Source organism: Nyctibius grandis, chromosome 5, assembly GCF_013368605.1.
Source record: "Nyctibius grandis isolate bNycGra1 chromosome 5, bNycGra1.pri, whole genome shotgun sequence".
Classification (NCBI taxonomy): Eukaryota; Metazoa; Chordata; class Aves; order Nyctibiiformes; family Nyctibiidae; genus Nyctibius; species Nyctibius grandis.
The window spans coordinates 55,037,093-55,060,164 of record NC_090662.1 but is presented as its reverse complement, the minus strand read 5'-3'; the positions used below and the strand labels follow the sequence as shown (position 1 = coordinate 55,060,164).

Genomic DNA, 23,072 nt, shown 5'->3' with positions numbered 1-23,072 from the left:
AGAAAGATCATATTGGTGTAGAATGATAATATTTAGAAAATCTGAACTCCCCTCAATAGCCAAAATTAATTTTAATAATAAACAGTTGCAAGCAATGAATATGAAAAGGATTTCTGCTTTTATTTTGTAGGAGAACACTACAAATTATAATCATTTCCAAAAGAAAATGGCAAAGAAAACCTAAAAGAGTTTATAGTTTATTACTGAAAGAGAAAAATGCCATTTTTCCTACACAGAGATTTATTTTTTCTATTCTCTTCTTACATGGGGCAGGAAGATGAGGTACATTTGATAATGCTAGGATTTCTAAGTATGAAGAAAATATGAGGTTTGTGTCATCAAAATCCAATATATTATTTATAGATTTTGTTGTAGTGTAGCTTTTTGTAGACTTTACCTTTGTACAGCAGTTGTCAAATATTGACTTTCCATCTGGTAGAAGGGTCACTAAGCGCGATGTGTTCATTACATTAATTGCTTTTTCAAGACTTTCATAAGCAACTTGTAATTGCTCTGTAGGACTTTTCTGAAATGAAAACACATAGAAACACATTTTATTAGATAACAACATTAAAAGCTATAACATGGACTACCAAAGGTAAAGTGCTATTATTTTTAGCTGATGCAGTTAAAACTCTGTCAATAATCTTAGGCTCTGGTTCCCATGCTTTCATATACTGCTTTAAATTTCAAGTAATTTAGGGCTGATTTTCCTTCAGCTCTCAAAAAAACAATTTACTAACTCAAAAAGTTAGCTTATAGCAGAATGAAACTGAACTTAGAGAATTAAGTTGACACTGTATTTTTCACAAGCAGTTTTTCAAGGTTCCATTAGATGCTGTTAAGAAAGCACTGATTTTTCAGAAAACAACACCTTTAAGTAGACTGTCACTGAATTAAAGCTTTTCCATGTGTGTAAGCATTAAGCTATACCATTGACAAAATTCCTGAATCCTCAGACTAATGTATGTCTTTTCTTCTTAATGTGTTTTAGTAAGTAATTTTGAGCTATTTGACTGGACCCTTCTGCAAAGTGCTCAGCACTGGACACACTGAACAAAGCACGGATGCTCAGGATGTTCCATCTATTCCACATCACCCTTACAAAAACAGACAAGCAAAAGCACAATCCAAAATATTTTCCTAAATTAAGCAAGGACTAAAGTTTGTATGATCTTTAAAAAATGAGCTATTAAACCATTTACAGCTGGTACTATACATTGGCATAAGAAAGAGTGCACAGTGGAAACCAGTACGCAGTTAAAAAAGGTTCAAATAAAACTTCTTCCATATCACAGATTACTAAAAAAGACTACAGGAAAATTTTCAAATTTTATTTCATTTGAAAAAATATCTTTGCTTTTTTCCTCTGCACTAGCATGATTGTGTGAAACATTTCAGCTTTATAAAACTAAATATAAAATTGTACGAAAAGCTTCAAGCAGAAATAAGTGTTCTTATGCTATTCAAAAATCCTGTATTAATGAAAACAAATTAGATGTTACCGTCAGTATTTCAGGAATATCACAGGTTTCATCTTGCGAGAGAGAGGCACTTCTTTTTCCTTTTTTATAGGAAGAAAATCAGAAAGTGAAAATGAAATACACTCAGAAAATTTTAGTACTATTTGATTAGCTCTACTACTGACTTAAGACTCTGGCAATAATTCAGTTCTTCAGTGCCTGACTGTGAGAGGTAATTATATTGTTTCTTGAAAAGTTTTCAGGGTTTAAACACAATAGCTACGTACATACAATTACACTAATGCAGTATATGATTATCCAATAATGTAGTATTTTTAAAGGTAGCCTATATTTCATAGCAACATTACATCCAAAGTAATGAAACTTGGACTCATTTTGCAGTTCCTCACATTGTTGCAGCATTCATATCGATTTTCCATTTTTACATCAATTCACATCTATTGTTATCTAATTCGCAGTGGTTTTAATGCTTATTTAACTTACAGGAGGATTTTTAAATATGTGAGGTCATATTTTGATGCTCTATACTATTTCAATTTAATATTCCTTGAAGGGGTATTGTCATCCTTTTAGCATTCATTTGGATTGTTTAAATTATTTTCATTTATAAAGAATGCATCCAGAATTGTGTTTTCCTTTCCAAAACAAGAGGAAGTCATTTCTTTATTCTTGATTACACCCCTCTAGCCTGTCAAAATTCTATTTGTTAGCCAAAATAAATTCATTTTTTGCCCTTTCAGAGGGACAACCTTCTAGTAACTCCTGTACTCCTTGTGCCACTTTTGCCTGTTTATTTCTGCTTGTCCACTGTCTCTTTCTCATAAATAAGAAAATCGATATTCACTCAGCATTCATTCAGTAAACAGACTCTTCACAGCATAAACATGTGCTTGACTGGCTATTTATCAGCCTGTTTTGACCAATGGCTCCTATCTATTCAGCTTTTTTCCCTCCAAAAAGACATTTAAACTGAATGAAAGAGAATAGCAGTGATGCTACAATGAGTATCTATCTAATCTCCATCAGAATGGTATGATTTTCATAACATCACAGAAAACAATACCTACTCTACCTTTATAACGAATAGTAGTGTTCCAAGATTTTCTTATTTTCAAAAGAGTAGAAGGTATTGTCATTCTCTTCTGTTCCTAGATATGCTCTAAAAGGGACCTTAAAATCCACTCTCTAGTTACTATAAAACATTTATGAGTACTATAACTCATATTCCAAGATCCTACATCCACAAAAACAGAGAACTTTTAAAAGTATGTCTAAATATTCATATTTTACATCATTAGTCAGGTTTTGGAAGGAAATTTGCTTAATGTGATTGCATTGTATCCCAATAATGTCAGCCAAGTTAAGTTCAATTTCAAAGACAATGGAATTCCTATACAAAAATCAAGAATTGTGTAGACAAGAGATGCAAATTAATGACCCAATAAAAGCAAAAGCTTAAATGTGACCTCAATATTTCCCTCTTCTGTTTGTCCTGACACTAGTCAACCAGCACTTGCATGTTCCAAATGAGCCACAGCACACACTGCCTTCTGCCTAGCCAATATTCAGAGAACATGAGTGATCTGAGGCTACTTTGAAGGGGCTAAGAGACATGTAGAAGACCTATGGGGAGGGTGAGTTATAAGAGATGTGATTCAAAATGGGGTTCTTTCAGTAGAACTGAAAGTGTAAGGAAATAAGGCATAAATCCTTTCAAAATCAGGTTTCCTTAGCTCTGATTATGGACAAAATTGTGAGTACAAAAAATCATCATTCTACTCTTAACAATGTCTTTATAATAATTTTTGAATATGTATATTTGTCAAAGTTTTCAACTCAGAAAAGTTCTGATCTTGAAAGTCATTCTTGAAAGAAAACAAAAGTTTTATTGAAAGCTTACCTGCTTGTTTCTTAGATTTACTTGTAGAATCAGCTATGTTTTCCAATATTGCAGTTAGACATAAGGTTAGCTCTGCAAGCATTACAACATCAAAGTCTGCTATGCTGCCCTTCTGAAGTACTTCATTTATTATCCAGAGTACATGAATCCACTAAAAATGAGGGAGGGGAAAGAAAAAGAATCAAGACAGAGTGAAAACAAATTTTTGGAAGATATTCATATGTTACAGAGGTAAATAGGTTTTTGCACTCAAAACCATTTAAAAAGATTCATAAACATGGACACAACTCCGTTCTTGGATTTGGCTTCTCTTTTTGAATGCCACCAGACTAAGATGCTGAATTTATGCTGCTCCAAAGCCCCTATTTCTTCAGACAGCAGACCTTTTTTATTTTAGAGTATGATTATTTTTTATTATTTTAGAAAGGTTTATGAATGTTCTACAGGCACAACTTTTATACCTTGTCATAGTGTTGTAAGCCTTCCAGCAGATTTTATCATTTCCCTCACATTTATCCCTGTACTTTCCCACTTAAACAGTATAAAAGAGACCTGAATGGTCCTGTTGTACACACAGAGGAAAGTAACGGTACACTACCTTCTGGTGAATCTCTGAACAATTTTATTACAGGGATCAGGGCCACAAAATGAACTCCTCTGGAAACTGTTTGGTCAGCATCAACTGGCAGCCCAGAGAAACTAGTTTAAACTATCCTTCAGAAGACTGCATTTCACCAAGAGCCTCTCAGTCTCAGGAAAAGTTCAAGGTAAGGCTGTGGCTCTATGCGGTGGGCCAAATACTATTGACCCCCATCTCCCTTCTCTTAAGCTGTAAGGTTTTTGTCACTTTGTTCAACTGGTCTAGGGAACTTTCTTGGAATATACTGACATTTTCTGCCACAACACACCAAATGCTGCTTCTTACATCATGCCTGAATGCTTTCGCTATTTTAGCTTCTTTCCACCATGGCCCACTGGCAGAGAACAGGTTACTTTACTGGGAAAAGGCTAAGAGATATTTTGATACCGGCATATGGGAGCACAGTGTGTTCAAAGTGTATATACAATTCACATTTTCAGTGGAGAAGATTTATCTGCATTTTACCATAAGAAAATGTACTTAGATTGGATACCAATTTTATTTTATCCTGGCTTTACTGCATTCATATTAAGAGAAATACATTACAATAAACAAGTACTTGGTAAGCTTTGTATTTGTGGATATATTTTAAGTAGTCACTTCCACTTGTTTGGATTCGCTGAAGTCCCGTTTTACACTTCTGCCACAAAAACATTATTACATCAACAAGTATTTCTTTGTCAGGTTGGATATTCTGGAAAGAAAAAACAATATAATTGTAGAAACAGGTATGCATATAAACACTCTCAAAACACTCAGTACATAAACAATCTCAAAACTTTTCAAGGTAAATAAATAAGCCATTATCATATTTAACTTTCTTATAAGGGATGGCAACATTTTGAAAGCTTAAGAAATATTTTTTTAAAAGTAATTTCTGGTAGACCACCCAAGCTTTTCTTCTCCCACCAACACAAGTGGGTTTAGAGGTTTGGGTTTTTTTATTTCTTTTTTTATTGTCAAGTTCTTAAAAGTAACACAGACAAGAAAAGCAGTGAGATGAAAATTACATGGGAGAGAAGCAAATTAACTGTCTATCTGTGAAATGTTATAATAGTCAGTACATTCTGGGGAAACTAAGTAATGCAATTTAACATTTTTTTTTATTACAGTATTTTTTTATTACAGTATTTAAATATTTGCAGAAGAAGATGTAAATTAGTAGGTTTCATTTTGCATTGACAGAGTAGTTCCGTGGGTTGTTGGTGCATCTCAGATGAGGGAGCAGTGAAGAACAATTTAACTAGAAAAAAGATTGGAGTGGAATATCTAACAACTGAAAGAACTGTTAAAACGCATCTATATCTTGTGAAGAGAATAATTAACAAATTCAAAACTCTATTCAGTTAACCTGCTAATTAACACATTTTAAAAGGCAACAGAGTCTGTCTACACTGCGTTAAACATTCTGAACAGTGATTAAGGATCAGTACATGCCTTTATCTCCATTTATACTGGAGTTGGACTAGTATCTCAGGTACAATGAAACTCAAGCCTGCTATATCCACACTATCTGTACACTAGTATGTGTATGAGTGTAAGATTTCAGGGATATTGAGATTGAGAGGTGAAGGGAGAAAAAGACTGAAAAGGAAGTAAATCAAGATGACTTTTGCCACTCGTATGGTGGCAGCAAGCTCTTGGATTGGCTCAGCTATATCATATAACTTCACCATCAGTGAATTCACTGTTAATCGGGGGAGAATTTGTCTTTCTTCCTCGGACGGATTAGGTACTGAGGAGATTTGTGGGAAACTGTATAAGAACCAGAAGAGTTTAAATCCAGGTAACCTGCCTCCATAATACAGTGGTCATGTAAATAAATGACAAATCATGCTATCTAAAGGTATAACTACCTCATAGGCAGGATATTTTGACTGAAAATATTACATTAAAGCTAAAAAATATGTGTGCCCCAGTTATACTCAAACTGGGGCAATATTCAAATTATATCTAAAATTAATTTGGCAGTTAAGACATATTCCATGTTAGCAGAACACATTTTTTTCTAAGGAAAATTTTTCATTAGTCTTTTGGATCACAAACTATTTTAGTGTAAATGCTAGCGGAGACATTGCACTGTAATGCTTTTCCCCTCACAGTAGCACATTAAGGGAAATCTCAGTTTGAGCAAGTTAGCTAAAAGTGGTTACTATCAGATATATAATGGGATTATTCTATAGTACAGACTTCAGCACAAAAAGTCCCACTCTCTTTGGTTTTGCTGTTGCTGCTGCTTGCTTGTTTGTTTGCAGTGAGAATTTACATTAAATTACAGGCATACCACTGCTATAAAGGCATTATCATTCCTTAGTGTCACTGCTCCCATTTCTATAAATATTGCAGAAGTGTTTTCTACAGCTGAACACCTAAATCTAATATCAGAAATTTGATCTCTGCTTGATTAGCTGAAACATGCAATTAGCTCTATGATATTCCAAATGGATTCATTTCTATTAATCATTTTTAAAGTAGCCTGAGTGCATAGCACCAATAAAATAAAAAAAAAAATTGAAACAAGTGTTATTTTTTTTAAATCACAAATTGATCACATCTTATGGGTTTATTTTTTCATTTCTGCTATTTCATTTTTGTAGTTTGTTAATCGTGCAACTGATTCCTTTGGTCTTAAAGTATATGCATTCATTAAAGATTATGTGATTCATTCAGAAGAAATGTGTCTAATTTTATTATACCTGCTTAGAAGTGGAGACACAGGAAAACACTGTTGTTGCCAAAATCATAAGATCATGAGAAGGCTCTCCATGCTCTACGGAAGCCTCTACATTCAGTGTTTATGAAAAAGGAAGAAAAGGAAAGGCAAGATGTTATTTCTAGTTACAAACCTATGTTTGAAAACATCTGAGTGAATTGACTCACCAATTTATGACAGCAGATAATATACTCTAAGAAACAGTAAATACAAAGGGCATGGATACTCTCAAGTTCATTCACTTTCTGTGAAAGGTGAGCATTGCTGTTTTTGCAAATGGAAAGTTTTCAAGATATTTGCAGTTTTTAGAGTGTTATACAATTAAATTACAGTTGCTTTCACAAGTTTTTCTTGCTTCCATGCCAAGAAATTTTACATAAAATGAGTTAAAACATACATGCTATGTCACACTCAAGGGAAACGATATAAAGTCATGTTTTGGCAAATGAAAACTGGACAAAATTCCCTAGGTTGCAATTTCTCAATTGCTATTTTTTGTCATGGAATACTGCATGCACCATATTAAATAATTTTTAAATAGTAAACAAAATTTCTTGCTACAAAAATATTTGAAATGCAAACACAGCTATACCTGAACACTCATGTCTGAATGTTTGCTTCTTTTCAGAACTATGAGGCATCCTAGCTTCTTTGGTATTATTTTCACTAATAGAAAAACCACGTTTAAATTTTCTTGGAAATAGTAAATGTTGCATCAGTGTAAGAAGTTTGAGTTCCATTCCAGCTTTCTTCCATGTTGGGTCATCTTGAGCCTAATTGACAGAAACAATCAATAGAAATTTGTCTTTAAAATATGTACTTTTAATACTCTGCCTCTCATAGGAAAAGACTACATAAAGAATGTCTAAATAGCATCCAGATTACCTGAAGAAAATTAACAACAAATTCAATAGCAGAATCAAACACGTCCCACTCTTCATAGCTGAAAGCTAATTTTATAAATTTCACAGCAGCATCTCCGGACACCCCCTTTTCTCCTGCAGTGATGACAAAAATATTTTATCGTCTGTTTTATTTATGTATATTCAGAAGTTTAATTTAAGCAATAATTTGGGTCTTGATAAATACAAAGATAAAACTCCACATGTGTTTTTGAACAGTCAGCATAATCTTGAAGGATTTTTTTAATAGCTCTACAAGATACAATAGCTTTATTATTTTGCTGTAATATCTAAGCTTCTGCACTACTTTAATGATGTATCTGCAATGTCCTGTTACATTGCAGAGAGGCTGTAGTATTATTGATATCAACATCCCTGTGTAGAGGATATCAAGGACATAGTCCTTTCTGTTGCGGAAAGAGCTTAAATCTGGGTATCACCCCATAATGACCCTTCTTCCCAGAAATTTAGTAAAAAAAAAATGCATAGAAACATGAATAATTTCTTGCAAGATAGATAGGTGAACATTTCTCATTACTGTATCAGAGAATGTGCATGTACACATAGGGAGTCTATTTTCTCATACTTCAAGTTTATCCAAACCATACTAAGGCAGAAAAGGGATTTCCTGATCCTTCGAACTCTAAGCAAGTGTCTTAGCTAATATATTCAGCAGTGTTCTGCAGTTCTAAGAATATGCCACAATCACTGTCATATCACCTGGGCATGTGGTTACTCGTCTAAAAGATACTAGCAATATTAACTTAGTAATAGACAGCTGTTGTCTTCCGAAGCAGCACAATGATTGGTCCAAGGATCTCAACAAGCTTATGACAGTCCTGTCATTACTATATCCCACTTCTCTTCCATAAGAATGCACCAGGACACAATTACTGAATTTGGCCTCTGAATGATTGTTTAGGGACATTAACATATCTAGATAAACTGCTATGCTGAACAGTATGTGATCACAATGTCCATGTATTACTATATGATATTTAAATAATATTTGTGCTAAGAAAATCATAATGATATCTGTATATAATACGTTTTGAATGCCTTAACATTATATATATAAACAAGCATGTCTTACTCAAGGAGGGCAGCATTTTGCAGTTCCTTTATGCATAGAACTGCTACTAACATGAAAATGAGTTCTGCTCACCAAGCATTTGCATCACTGGGTACAGAATCCTTTGAAAATTCAAAGCTAGTTTACCTGTTAGTATCAACTGCAGAAGGGTTGATGATGCATTAATTATACCAAAATGATCAGTGCAATGGCTTCCTTGAATACCAGTACTGCTCATTCCACCTTTAATATAAACAATTCATTAAATCAGTTTATACTGTATTTGACTTGTTATATTCTAATTATCCAGTACTCATAGTAAGAAAATATTATTCTGTATTGTATTTAACCTTTGGCTATATTCAGTCCAGAGCGTAGCAAAAAAAGCTTTGGAAGGAATCATCAAGTCCAGTGTTTTTCTCAAGCTTTTAAATATAACTTTCAGAGATTTTTTTGGAAAAAAAGATATGAAACACGATGCTGGGTTGCTCTTGCCTGGCTTCCAGAGTCCCATCCAGCTGCTTACTCACTCGCCCTCCTCAACAGGACAGAGGGAGAAAATAAAATGGAAAAGCTCATGGGTTGAGATAAAGACAGCTTAATAAGAAAAGAAAAAGCTTTGCGTGCAAGCAAAGCAAAAAAAGGAATTTGTTCACTATTTCCCATAGACGGGCAGATATCCAGTCACTTCCTGGCAAGCAGGGCCTCGGGATGCGTAGCAGTTTCTTGGGAAGACAAACGCCATAACCACTAATATGCTCCCATCCTTTCCCTTAGCCACAGGTTTTATTGCTGAACATGATGTCACATGGTACGGAATAGCTGTTGGGTGAGTTCAGGTCGGCTGTCCCAGCTATGTCCTCTCCCAATCTCTTGCCCACCCCCAGCCTACTGGCCTCCAGGGGGAGGAGGGTTGAGAGACAGCCTTGATGCTGTGCAAGCACTGCTCAGCAACAGCCAAAACACTGGTGTGTTATCAACACTGTTTTAGTCACAAACACAAGGCACAGCACCGTATGGGCTGCTATGAAGAAAGTCATCTCCATCCTATGCAGAAAAGATATAGGTAAATTACTGTAGATTTTTACTGCTACAATAGACCACAGAGACCAGCCCAGATTTTTATCTTAAATTTTATGAAGATAAGAAAGATTGGCTGCTTTTACAGGTGCTATCTTTATAAATTATATATATGCCTTCAGGCAAGGTCGTTCTTTTACAGCAGAGAAAAATATAATAAAATGGAGGTCTGGGCTCCTCACTAACACCCTATTTTGCTTCTTTATGCTGTTACCTGAGAGGATTTCCAGGCCTGCAACAAATAGCTCTGAAATAACATCATGAATTTCAATTTCATCAGGAACAGGCGGAGCAGGGCGCAACACACGCCTGCTACTATCAGACAGAGCTTCCAGGATGGCAAGGAACTGAGCTGCAGCACCATCAAACATTTCTGTCAGCAGCCGTTCAGTAGTACTGCGAGGCCATGGCAACTAAGTAAAAAAAGGTAACGTAAGCCTTCTAATATCTAAACCGAGCTACAAAAGAGCAAGATTTCTTTCAGAATAGTTCTCCTTCAGAAAGTAAGTGCATGTTTAAAACAGAAAATAATATACTGTAAAATATGTTGTTGTTATGAATTTCATGCTTCAAAGGCATAGCAAAGCCTCATGCTAAGTGGGTACAGTACTTAAGAAGTGCCATAATTTCATAGCAATCACATGCACTGCTGCATGGCATTTTACTTAGAAAACAATACAATAGAAATTATGAGTAAGAGTATTAAGGCCATCTAGTTTAAAGCCACCCACGTGTCTCCTTATAATGACAGACTTGACCATAAGGAGCTAAGTTCTGCACACTCTGCAGAAAAATCAGAGAAAGATTAGGATGCTCAGCACTGCAGTGAAAGCAAAACACTATTATATTCTCTCACTTGCACATTTCAAACAGCATAACATAAAAATACAAGGCAGAACACACAAATATATTTGTACTATTGACAGCTAAAAATTCAGAGGTCTATATAAGAAAATATTTTAAAATTTTATTTCAATGTTCTTCTTACATGGTTACCAAACTACTACCAGACATAAAGTAAATCAGAGATACAGTACTTCAAAATGTTGCTCATAATCCATCAACATTTCAGTTCTATTTACTTGGCACTTTCCCAAATAAAAACTTTAGATCAGTTTCTAGGCACATTTAATTACACAAAAATCTGGGAATTTCCTTCTCGCTTTGCTGGATCCACGTCCTTTAGCTTCCAAATTAATACTTACAGACAAGCTCAGATGTGTACCTGATGAAAAAAAAAACCTGATCTGTTCAATATCTGACAGCCTTTAGAGTATTAAAGCTAATGGGTTATTTTTGTTTTCAAATAAATTGTATAATGTCTGAGCCTCATCAATACTATAATTATCTGTCTTTTTCAAAGAAAGAGGAACTATTTCTGCTAGGAGTATAGTAAAAGTAAAAACCAAAAGATAGTTAATATTGGACACTGATGGAGCAGCTAATCCTGGAACCTATTTTCAGGCACCTGAAGGACAACAAAACCATCCAGAGTGGTCAGCATGGATTCACAAAGGGGAAGCCATGCTTAACCAACTTGTTAAATTTCTGTGTTGAAATGACTTGCCTTGTAGACAAGGGGAGAGCAATGGATAATGTCTACCTAAACTTCAGTAAGGCCTTTGACAGTGTCTTCCATAACCCTCAGCAAGTTTGCACATGACTCAAAACGGGGAGGAGTGGCTGATATGCCAGAGGGTCGTGCTGCCATCCAGAGGGATCTCGACAGGTTGATAGGAACCTCATGATGTTCAACAAGGAGATGTGCAAAGTTCCTGCACCTGGGAAGGAACAAACCCATGCACCAGTACATGCTGGCAGGCCACCCAGCTGGAAAGCAGCTTGGCAGAAAAAGACTTGGGGATCCTGGGGGACACTAAATTCAACATGAGACAGCAATGTGTCCTTGCAGCAAAGAAGGCTGACAGTACTCTGGGCTGCATTAGACAAAGTATTGCTAGCAGGTCAAGGGAGGGGATCCCTTCTCTCTACTGGTGAGGCTGTACCTGGAGTAATGTGTCCAGTTCTAGGCTCCCCAGTGAGAGACATGGATATACTGGAGAGAGTCCAACAAAGGGCCTCAAAGATGTTTAAGGAACTGGAGCATCTCCCCTCTGAGGAAAGGCTGAGAGAGCTGGGACTGTTAAGCCTTGAGAAAAGAAGGCTCAGCAGGGATCTCATCAATGTATATAAATACTTAAAGGGAGGGTGCAAAGAAGACAGAGCCAGGCTCTTTTCAGTGGTGCTCAGTGACAGGACCAGAGGCAATGGGCACAAACCGAAGCATTTGAGGTTCCCTCTAAATATCAGGAAACACTTTTTCACTTTGAAGGTGACCAAGGACTGGCCAAGGTTGCCCAGAGAGGTTGTGGAGTCTCCATCCTTGGAGTGAAAGCTAACTTAAATGGAATAGATTAGACTAGCTTGTTTCCATTTTTCAAGGTACAAAGTACAAAAACAAAGTCCACTGCATACACACTAGAAAAGAAGGAAGAGCTTTAATTCTTTGCTAGTCCAAGCATAACGTGCTCTATAACATGCTGGGCTGAGCTCTAAATATAACTGTTCTACCTGTTATAGTACATTGTACATGTTCTATTATTAAAAAAGGAAATTGTTTTGAAAGTCAACATTAGGCGAAAATAAATGTCCCATATTTTCGCATTTACTTGACACTTAATAAACCTACAAAATATTCTGAAATAATTATTAAAACAGTGCTTTCATTCAACAAATCTTGTAAAACTACAAAAGGCATGCAGAAACAAATATGAAAATTCAATACGATTCCTTCTTAAACAAGGTAATCAAAACTGTTGCAGCACATTTTAGAAGAAGAACTTTTGATGGGGGAGTTATGAACAGTGTAATTTCTAACAATTTGTTGTTAATTTCAGGCATTCAGTTTTGTCAGAAAGTCAAACAGACACTGCAGAACAAAATCAATTACTGAAGATTTTTCAAGATTCTGGAGATCAGATATATGAGATTCCTGCTATGTGACAGACATAGGTTCCTAGTAACATGACGGGTGCCTGATGAGCAAACACCCTATTTGAAAGCATGCTGAGCTCCTAATGTCCTAACTGTTCTGCAAGACTTCTAGATGATCATCATTCAGAAGTACTTAAGTCTTCCAGAATCACCTGACCTTGAGAAAGTTGACCTGAACGTTTTTATGTGCAAACTACACATACTTGAACATGTTGGGGTTTGGGCCCTATCTCAGATAATGGGAAATTTCCAGTAAATGAGTTTTGGAACAGATGCATTGTGCTGTCCACACAGCTGTTTAATACTAATTACAACTCAAGTCAATGATTTGAAACTGAAGTATCAAATAATCTTTCACAAAGCTTTGATGAATAACTTATGTAACAGAAGCGTTCAATACAATCAGATCACATCTGTAACATATTGTTATAACTTCATTATAATTTTACTATTAACCATAAGCAGTTCAAATGAGCAATCTCAGTTGCTTCCAATAAGTCTGTCCAATACAGCTAATTTTCTTTAAAAAAAATCCAACATAATATAGACTAATGGTAAAGAAATAGTTAAAGAAAAATTATATCAGTATTAAACAATTATTTAAGACAGAAAATACATCATTCTTATTTCAAATTATTTGGCTTTTACTGTACCTAGTGCAGTACATGTTTTCACATGTAGCTCGTCCCAAAGTATTTACGAACAAATTAGATAATTATGAACAAAAAAATCCAAATTTAACCTATTTGTTCAGCTTGTAATGTTTGAATCTGTTCTAGGATCAGATAAACTGTGGCAAAGAAGATGTCACTTTGTAGTATCACTTTCCTTTTGTCTTTCAAAAAATGCAAAGACATTCTTCAATTTTGCCATTATATTATGAGGTACATATGTAATGGATCTATATCTACATCATGAGAATTAAAGGATGATGGAATTTCAGTCCAAGGAGACCTTGAGAAACTTGAAGAAGTCATTCTACTAGGAGAAGTGCCAAGCTCTGCATCTGTGGAGGAATGCGTCTGTACGGACTGGAAACCAACTTTCAGAGTAGCAAAAGACCTAGTTGTCAAACTTGAGCCAGCAGTGTCCTCTTGTCACAAAGAAGGCAAAATGAAGACTGGGTTACACTGGGAGAAGTGTACAGCACATTAAGAGGTTATTTTCTTCCCTTACTTGGAACTCATGAGGCTCTACCTAACATACAACGTCCATTTTTGGGCTCCTCTGTGTAAGAAGGATGCTAAGAAACAGGACAGTGTCCCATGGAGGTCTACCAAGATGATTAGGGGCATAAAATGCAAAAGAATAGGCTGAGGAAGCCTTAGTTAGTCTGGCAAAGAGGAGGCTAATGGGTGACATAATAGCTGCCCACAACTACTTGAAGATGACTTAGAAAAGTAAAGAAGCCAAACTCTTCTCAATAGAAACAGATAGTATAACAAGGAGTAATGGACTAGATGACTTCAGTTCAGATGACTCTGAAAGCACCAGGGATGACTTGCAGATTGGACATTAGCAAAAGTATGTTAATTAAGAGGGCAGGGCAGTACTGGAAGAGGTTATCTAGATTGACTAGGGAATCTCCTTCATTGAAGGTTTCGAAGACAAAGCCACAGTTGATTTGATCTATCACTGGCAAAATCATGCTTCAAGTCAGAAGCTGGACTAAATGACTTCCAGAAGGCCCATGCCACCAACCTCTTTACTCCTATGGTACTGCAGTAACAGTAATTCTTCATAATGCAGTATTTGCAAAATAAAATAATTTAGTCCATAAAACCAAGCTATCTGTATTTATATCACCATCAGCTAACAACATTCCACAAAATAATGCTTTTTATCACAAGAGGGTGTCACAGTGCAAAGAGATCATGATCTTTTGTTTACATGGGTGCAAAGCATCCCACTGAGCCGGCAATATTACTCAGTAAAAGACTGTGGTTTGGGGAGCTTGCTGATTAGTACTTTCAGTAGCTCCTCTCTGACAGCTTCCTATGGAATACTGCAGGAATTAAGCTTATTTAGAACACAGTTGCAAAGAGTAGGAAAGCAGAACATCCATCTGTCCATCACAAAGGGAATAACCACTCAGATAGAAGCATCCTCTTTGGCACAGTGAAATCAAAATGAGAATTTTCTATTCTATCTGTGCAGTCCTTCATCTAGGAAGGGTCTTGAATTCAAAAGACCTATCGACCTATGAACAAAAATGATGATATAATCTAAGTAAGATTCATAACTGTTATGAATCCACATAGTAGCATAATGGCATAAAGATAAACTTAACTGCTAAAGTTTCATATATTAAAGTCTGCATGCTGACCAAAAAAGGGACAATGCACTCACACAAAAAAGCATTTTCTTTGATTATTTATAATTCTTATCCCAATGGATCACTCCTTTTTGACACTGGCTGTAAAGAACACAAGGTAAGAGTGAAATTTGATTAAATTCATTACTTCCTTAAAAGTCTACTTTGTAACCTGGATGCCTTTCTCTAATTCATGGTATCTTGCAGAAAAGTAAGTGGCCTTCAAAAACAATCTCTCGAGACTTAAGTTCCCTAATGTAAATACAAAAAAATTTAAAAACATGGTAGCTTTTTTTCAAAGTACCCCTTTATCTTCACAGTAATTTAACACAGCAGGGCAGACTCAGGACTCCCATACACTTGGTATGAATTTGAACAAGATTTCTCATATTTTTATTGCTAACATAATTGCTCAAGGAAAAAAATGCTACAAAAATCAGTATTTTCTAAAGTAGTAATTACTATATCTTCCCTCCTTTCAAGTTTGTTTTGAGTTTTAATAATAAATTGTGTTAACTATGACACTGAAAGAGTAAAACTTTCTCCTTGTTAATAGCACCATGTGTATTAAGCAGAATTATATCACATATTGACCATATGCAAATAGTAAACAAAGAGAAGGATTATACAAATGTTAGACTTACATTTTGTGCTACTTTCAGACTAGCTCTTAACTTAGGTCGAAAGTAGCTTTTTGGCTTTCTTCTGGATTCATATACTGCTCTCTTGAAAATCATTACTGACATCTGACACAAAGAAAAAAGTAAATAACTGTTATGTGTTCTGTTCGTAGAAATTGTAACTGCTCTACCTGTTTATAATGAATTGCAGAATTATACCTTTAGAGTGGCCTCTCTAAAAATCTGTTTTGTCTCTGAATTTTCCAGCGAAGAACTGATATTTTCTAATTGCTTCAGTTCATCAATTTTAATCAGACCACGGCGAGCAAATATCTGTCCAAAGTATTAAAAAAAAAAAAACCCACACAAAAAAAATCACTCTGTTTTCATATTCTGTATTATGGTATTTAATTTTAGAATCATATCAGTCTTGAATTCAGACAACTGCAAAGAGCTGCAATGAAAGCCAGGTCATGAGCAATAATTGAAAAGGAAAATAAAATCTTTGCAAAATACCTTTTGTATGTATGCATGGGGGCTGGCCACTACTTAATGCTAGAAGCCTATGACTATGAATATATTACAAAGTACTATTGCATTTAACTTTGAATTGATCACTCATTTAGATGTGGAAACACACCTCCACTTCGCAGTTAAATTAACTCTAAATACATACGAGCTGATAATAAGCAGGAATATTTAAATAAATATTTATTTCCCATTTGATTGCATCTGAAATGCCACATATAGTAAATTAGCATACCTCTCCATGAATGCCGGCTTGACAATCAAAATAACACTGAGAAACTGCAGTATAGAGGGTGGCTCTCCATGTCAAATAATGTACGGATAAGAGCGGAATGGATGATTCCATACATATACTGGCCCACAGTAAGTATTCCAGGACCTGTATTGAAGAAATTCAGTTTCAAACTGAATGCATTTTAAACTATATAATTATACTAAAGGACACATACAAAGATTTATCTTCACCTGGCAGGACAAAACAAAAGAGGAAAAAAAAAAATGACAGATACTGTATAAATTTTTAACATGTTTTATTGACTACAGAGCATTCCTCCTCCATATTATTGGTTTTTTCCCCATCTGAAACTGTAGTCAAGCATTATATTTTAGTCTCCAAGCTACCTTAAGCACTCCAGTTCACTATAGCCTTGCCACCAGCCAGAGGTGCTGCCCTTCTCTCTCATCTGCTCTTATCTTGAGAGTTCTCCCTCTCCTTTGTGTCAGCTCTAGTCATCATTTTTTTCTAAGTTAGTTTTCAACTAGATCAGCAAGTTTATTTGGGATGCAACGGAGTCTGCCTTCTTCAGTGACAGCCTGTGCTTAGATTAATTTACAACCATGGAACCACACGACCGGCTCTTAATTTTAGGCCCAACAGAGTCATTGCAGCAGTCTGACTTTAAGAATCAGTCCTACTAAATTGATTGAACAATATCTTCCCCTTGTATTTTCTTTGGGTCAGCTGTTCCCTGAGCTACACAAAATATGCACATCCTTAGTCCTAATTTAAGTCAATATACAGATTTTTCTCTTTGTCTGAATTTAAAGAATCTGAAATACCTACGATCAGTTCCTCTGTTTCCTGTATAGTAAAAGCCTGAATACATTAAAGGAGGTGCTAAATCACTTCTGATTTCAATAAAAGACGTTCAAAGAGCAAAAAACCTTTCCTGCTCAATGAAAGATTAATATAACCAACAGATAAGAAAATATACTGGATTAAGGCTGAGTCAGACTCTGTCCAAGTTCTAGCACAAAAAAAGTAAAGCTAAGACAAACAAAAATTACATTCATAGTTAAAAAGAAAAGGGCAGGGAGAAAAGGACAGATCATTTTTAGCAAGTACTTACAACTAAAAACTTAGCCACCAGGTGTCAGTACATTTCCACATGTTAAGAAACAAAAGACCAATTGTTGGGACCTGATACAGTCGTCCAAGAAAAAGCATCTAGAACCCTCTGAAGCAGACTAACATATCCCATCTCAAAGACCAGCAAGACATTATGCTGGGCTCCATTCCACAACTGAGAAAGGAGCAGAGTCATGAAGAAATCGGCCATTTTGCAATCTAGACATTTTATTCCCTTGTGACAAAGTGCTACTATTGGCAATGACAATGAAATAGAAAAGTCAGGGTACAGTGTTATGCAAAATACAGGTGCATTTTCCAATCTTCTGTGAATTTTTTAAATGTTTCTATTTATTTTGCCATACCTTAGCAGACTGACCTAACATCATCAAATGTCTGCATATGGTGTAAATATGAAGAGTACCTGCAAAAATAAATTAAAATAAATAAAAAACAGGTTAAGTTCTATAATCCTACATGAAATTTGTTATGCTAAACAACTGAAACTTTTTCTTAATATCTGAGTTGTTATTTCCAGAGGCTGAAAAATAAACTAATGATTTTTCTATAACTACTTTTAAAATAGAGAAGATGAAGCCATTAAATTCTTGAGCAATATTAGCTTCAAAAATAGCTACACAATGAAGCAGTATAAGAAGAGAATTACATCTTAAAAATTTACTATATCAGATTTTTATTAAGTAACTAATAGAGAGAAAAATCTTATTTTTATCCCCAGATGTCAGCCTCTAAAAAAAAAAATTACCTCTCCTCACAGACCTTACGTGACATGATTCTTTTGGTCTGTCATGGCACTGTCCTGGCAGACAACACCACTATTATGTGATATTAAGTATGATAAGTGAAATGAAGAAAACTGTGACTAGAGTTTTCAAGAGTATCAAAGTGACTTACAAATAAAATCCTGTCAAAAATTTACTTAACTTAGGCTGTGTCACGAAATTGCTTTTCAAAAATCATCCCTAGAAGTATAAAAGGCATTGCAGTTCTGGGGGGGGGGGAAGTGTATTCTTTCATCTGTAGAAATATTCAGAAAAAGACACCTGTGGCAGCGGGAGGCATCACAATGTCAACTGTCATAGCTAGAAGGGTGTTGTTACCCCAGTAAGCAAGAATGGAGCAAGCATTAGGAAGATTTCTTTTTATCAGTCAAATGTGTAATAAGGCACAAAATCTACTGCCAGAAACAGCAGGAAAATGCTCCGGAACTGGGGAAAATCTGACTTATTGACTACTTCTGTTTAGTTTAGATTAGTGGCTAGGCTTGGTGCAGAGACCTGATCCACACACTGGTAGTGGGACTTAAGAATGGCAAGTGAGTATATTTTAATTTTAATTCTTCTCCCATAGAAACAGACAAACAAAAAACACACCTCAAAAGTAGGGACTGAGGGCAACAGCAGTCCCAGCAGAACAAAAGGATAAGAGTTTTGACCAAATATAGCTCGGAGAAAGTAAATTTTCCAAAATTAAATTCAAAACACATTAACTCCTCAATTTATATTGCAACAATTGACCACAGTAGAATGAATTAATAACAGTCTTTCGACTTTTGACTAAATAACATTGCCTTTCAAAACAAAAATATACTACTGTTGTTTTTCTTGAAATAAAAATCTTGATACATCATTCTCTGCGTATCTAGTTCACAGAAGTTCCATTTTTCCTCAATTTTTTTCCTAATTCAAGCATTTATAAGTAACACACTAAAATCCTATACAGAGATTCAAATTCTTAAATGTCATATGGTATTTTTTAGAATAGTTTTATTATTAACTCTAGCCTTAAAGATCATTTAAAAAATATAAAGATGTTACGTCAGACAATAATTTTTACTCTTATATATGCAATCCCCTTTTCAAAAAAACCCCACCAAACCAAACTCATTAACACAAATATTTTGTTGATTAAAAATCCTGAGGGTTTCTTTAATAAGATTCATTCAAAAAATGCCTTTATTATGCTGTTAGATTTCACTTTATTAGTTCACTCTAACCACAGATATGATGAAAAAGATATTACTTTTACAACAGTCCACCTGAAAAAGGCACACTGTGTAGAAACTTCAATTTAAAAATCCCTTATTTTAGAAAAAAAAAAAATTACAAAAAAGCCTACTGTGATTGAAGACTAACTAGAGATTTATTCATGACCCTTAGGCTGACCTTAAAGAATATGTATAGTTTCCCTCCACAGGTTTGCTTAGCAAAGAAATGTAAATAGAAAGCCTAAGGTACCATTGTAGATAAGCCAACACAAATTCTCCTGAGGTAGAGCCACTTGCATAGTGAGTCGTAATGAGGACAAGACATTGAAACAAGTCTGCAGGGACTCTTGCTTCTGAAGATCTCTGTCACTACTGCAAACCATCTGATAAATGCAAATATTTCTCTCTTGCAAAGCATGGAACTAAAACATAGGGAAACACATAAAATTAATTTATGTAGTTACAATAGATGTATATGTCAGTTTCACATCAGCAAAGTACAACAAAATGTTGAGTATGAAAAAATCAAGCGTACCAAAAAAAAAAATCAGCATGACATCGAAATGAGTATTAGAATATGGAGAAAGTGCTAAAGTTTTACAGCTGCTGTACCATTAACCTGAGTGAGTTTCCACTGCATCACGGGATGAAACTGCACCTAGTGCACTAGGGCTGCTGAGATGGGCATAGGGAGAAAGGATGAATGAGGCATTAAACTGATATTCAAAGAATCTGGCTTTAATTCTTGGCTTCTCTGTAAAATAAGGCAAGCCTTAACTTTTCTGCACTTCTCCATCTGTATCACAGATATCTTATTTCTCACTCTCATCTGTTGCTTTTCTCTTCTACAGACACTTTGTTCCTTCTCTTCCTTGTAATACCTAACATAATGTGATCTCAGTCTTGTCTGGAGCACAGTGTCATCTGAACAAACCAACATGTGAGAAAATGAGCTGTGGGACACGGCCAGTCAGTACCTACCAACCTCTCAGAAGCCTACTAACCTGATAATATTTGAAATTATATTGGTTTTTTTGCAGTTAATTCACTGAAACTGGAAGTTTCAAGCCCTGGAACTCCATTTCTATGATTTCCTTAGTGTTACACTCAAAACCAAAAGCTAGCCGCAGAAAACTGGCAAAAAAATTTACATATAAAGCCTTTAAATGTAATAATTTAACACATTATCATTATCCATTTCCAATTGTAGAGATCATTGTCAAACTAGATTCTATATCTGAAAATTTAGAGATATCTCAGTGTCTAAAGGCCAAGTTATAGAACAGGCATTTTAGTACAGATTCTTGATAACATCTGGCACCATGATTGGTTCAAACAGGGGCAACCACCTCTGGAACTTCAAATTTATTTACAAAGCATTTTTTTAAAAAACAAAATAAAATGGATTAAGATAGTCTTTGATCATATTCTCTCTAGGAAGGTGAACTATGTTTGAAAAACAAAAAAATAATACAAATAGAGTATCTCTTCTATCACGACATCTGCTTCTAGATTTTAAGCAAACTGTCTGCTTTTTTCTCCTCACTAAACACCCATTTACAATCTAACTCTGACTACAGAAATATGAATTTGATTAGCTCAATACACAGGAGATGCCTACGGCTTCCTTTTGTTGTTCTTGATCACAGAATAACTTGCATTGATTTATTTCAACATATCCACCGTGTACCGAAAATAGAGTTTCTCAGCAAAGAACTGCTTAAGGTAAAATCTAACATGTTTTTAGCATTCCCCCTATACCTACCGAAACACTTTCTTCCACGGGTAACAAAATTATAAATTGCAAGCCCCCACCTCAATAAGCAATTAACACAAAAGGATACCAAGATACTCTTGAGGTCGCTTCTTCACAGGGCTTAGAGCACTTACAAAACTATTCAGCATTCTGCCTCTTTTGTTCACAGTGAGCAAATAAGCTATTGATAGTAATGCAATGCTGCTTTTTTACTGTCATCAGCTTTTTTTACATGTAGTATTTTTGCACATTTATGGTACAAATTACAGTAGAATGTTTTAATTCTCTTGCACTCTGCCCAGTTCTTAGATCACACTGTAAAGAAATTTCTACAACAATTGCAGGACAGTTATCAAATTTTGCCCATATCCTGATTTTGACAGTGGTTAATAGCAGCTATTTCAGAGCAAAAACTGCTGTAGACAGTTACAGAGTAACCCATTCAAAGAAAATTGCCTTTTTAACATTAAGTTGATAGTGTTTGGCTTATGCCACAAAAGCATAAGCACTTATATCCTCTTAAAAATGTACACCAACTCTGGATGTTCATATCATACATACAACTGTTAAATCTCAATACAAACTATATCGACAAACTATTAAAGATTAGTTAATATTAATAATTAATTAACATGAAGTACATTTGTGGAGAGTGAAATAGGCTACTTATTTTGAATCTGTGAACGTCTGACCAAAAAAAGAAAAAAAAACACAAAAACAAACAAAAAAACAACAACAACAACAAAAAAACAACCTACCGTAAGTGCTGCTTTTTTGTCTCTGAAACCATTTGGAAAAAAGGTGGATTTAAATCGATGCACATCATCCATGATATCATCAAGGTTTACAGAACTGAACTGCTGAAGGTATCTTCCATAGCACTGTAGAAGTGCCAACTTATATTCCTGAAGAATGAATAATATGTTCTTTTTATAGTTTTTATATTACATTTCTATTTCTATAAAACATGTGTTATTTTTTATTATCTTTATCTAAATAAGTATAAATGTGAAAAAGCAGCTGGAAGTAAAACACCAAAGTTTCATCCAAACATTCAGCAATGTAATTTCTAATGTGAACACTCAGTAAATGAAAGGTTGAAGTACTTAAAAGAAGAGCTTGTGGTTTGGGAGTTTCTGTTTATTTTAATCATAAATATGACATGTCAGAGAACAATTGTAAAGTATGATCCTGGCTAATGTAATAAACTTAAAGCGTTCCTGGGATGTTCTGCAGCTTTGCAATGGTAATGATAATGATACTACACTTCTGAGAAAAGTACTTCATAAGCAGAACTTTATAAACAATGTATAGATGTCATCACTTCTCTCTCCCCCCTGTCTCCCTGATGTCAAAGCCCTTTTTTTAATAAAAGCAGAGAGGAAGAGAAGATGAAGGGTAAGATGTGCTAAAAAAGAATGAAACAAGTGACAACTGGAATTTACACATAACCAGAAAGTCAGCATTAATAGACCAGAAATTGCCACTGGATCTTTAAGAACTGTTAACAAACAGGATGTTGAGCTTGATGTCTCATTCAAAATACAGCTCCCCAGCAGCATGTTGAACCACTCTAACATCATGCTGAGACTATGGTTCAGCTCTGACTCAGATGTGGAAGTGCCATTTACTGAATCACCTCCACCACTTCCTGCAGCAAAGATTATTTAGAGGTTTCGCTACCGACTTCACTAACTCTAGCACACGCACACA

General features: G+C 35.2%; 1 protein-coding gene across 1 annotated transcript in view; it reads right to left on the bottom strand.

Annotated features, from left to right (window-relative positions):
- The window catches only part of CFAP54 (cilia and flagella associated protein 54), a 123,303-nt gene that overhangs the window by 92,144 nt on the left and 8,087 nt on the right, over window positions 1-23,072 (bottom strand). The window contains 15 exon segments of the mRNA XM_068401872.1: window positions 398-526; window positions 1,506-1,564; window positions 3,385-3,535; window positions 4,584-4,718; window positions 6,721-6,806; window positions 7,336-7,510; window positions 7,623-7,735; window positions 8,859-8,954; window positions 10,006-10,204; window positions 15,744-15,845; window positions 15,939-16,052; window positions 16,483-16,626; window positions 17,961-18,019; window positions 19,854-20,025; window positions 22,118-22,264. Of these exon segments, the coding sequence (XP_068257973.1) occupies window positions 398-526; window positions 1,506-1,564; window positions 3,385-3,535; window positions 4,584-4,718; window positions 6,721-6,806; window positions 7,336-7,510; window positions 7,623-7,735; window positions 8,859-8,954; window positions 10,006-10,204; window positions 15,744-15,845; window positions 15,939-16,052; window positions 16,483-16,626; window positions 17,961-18,019; window positions 19,854-20,025; window positions 22,118-22,264 (1,881 nt within the window).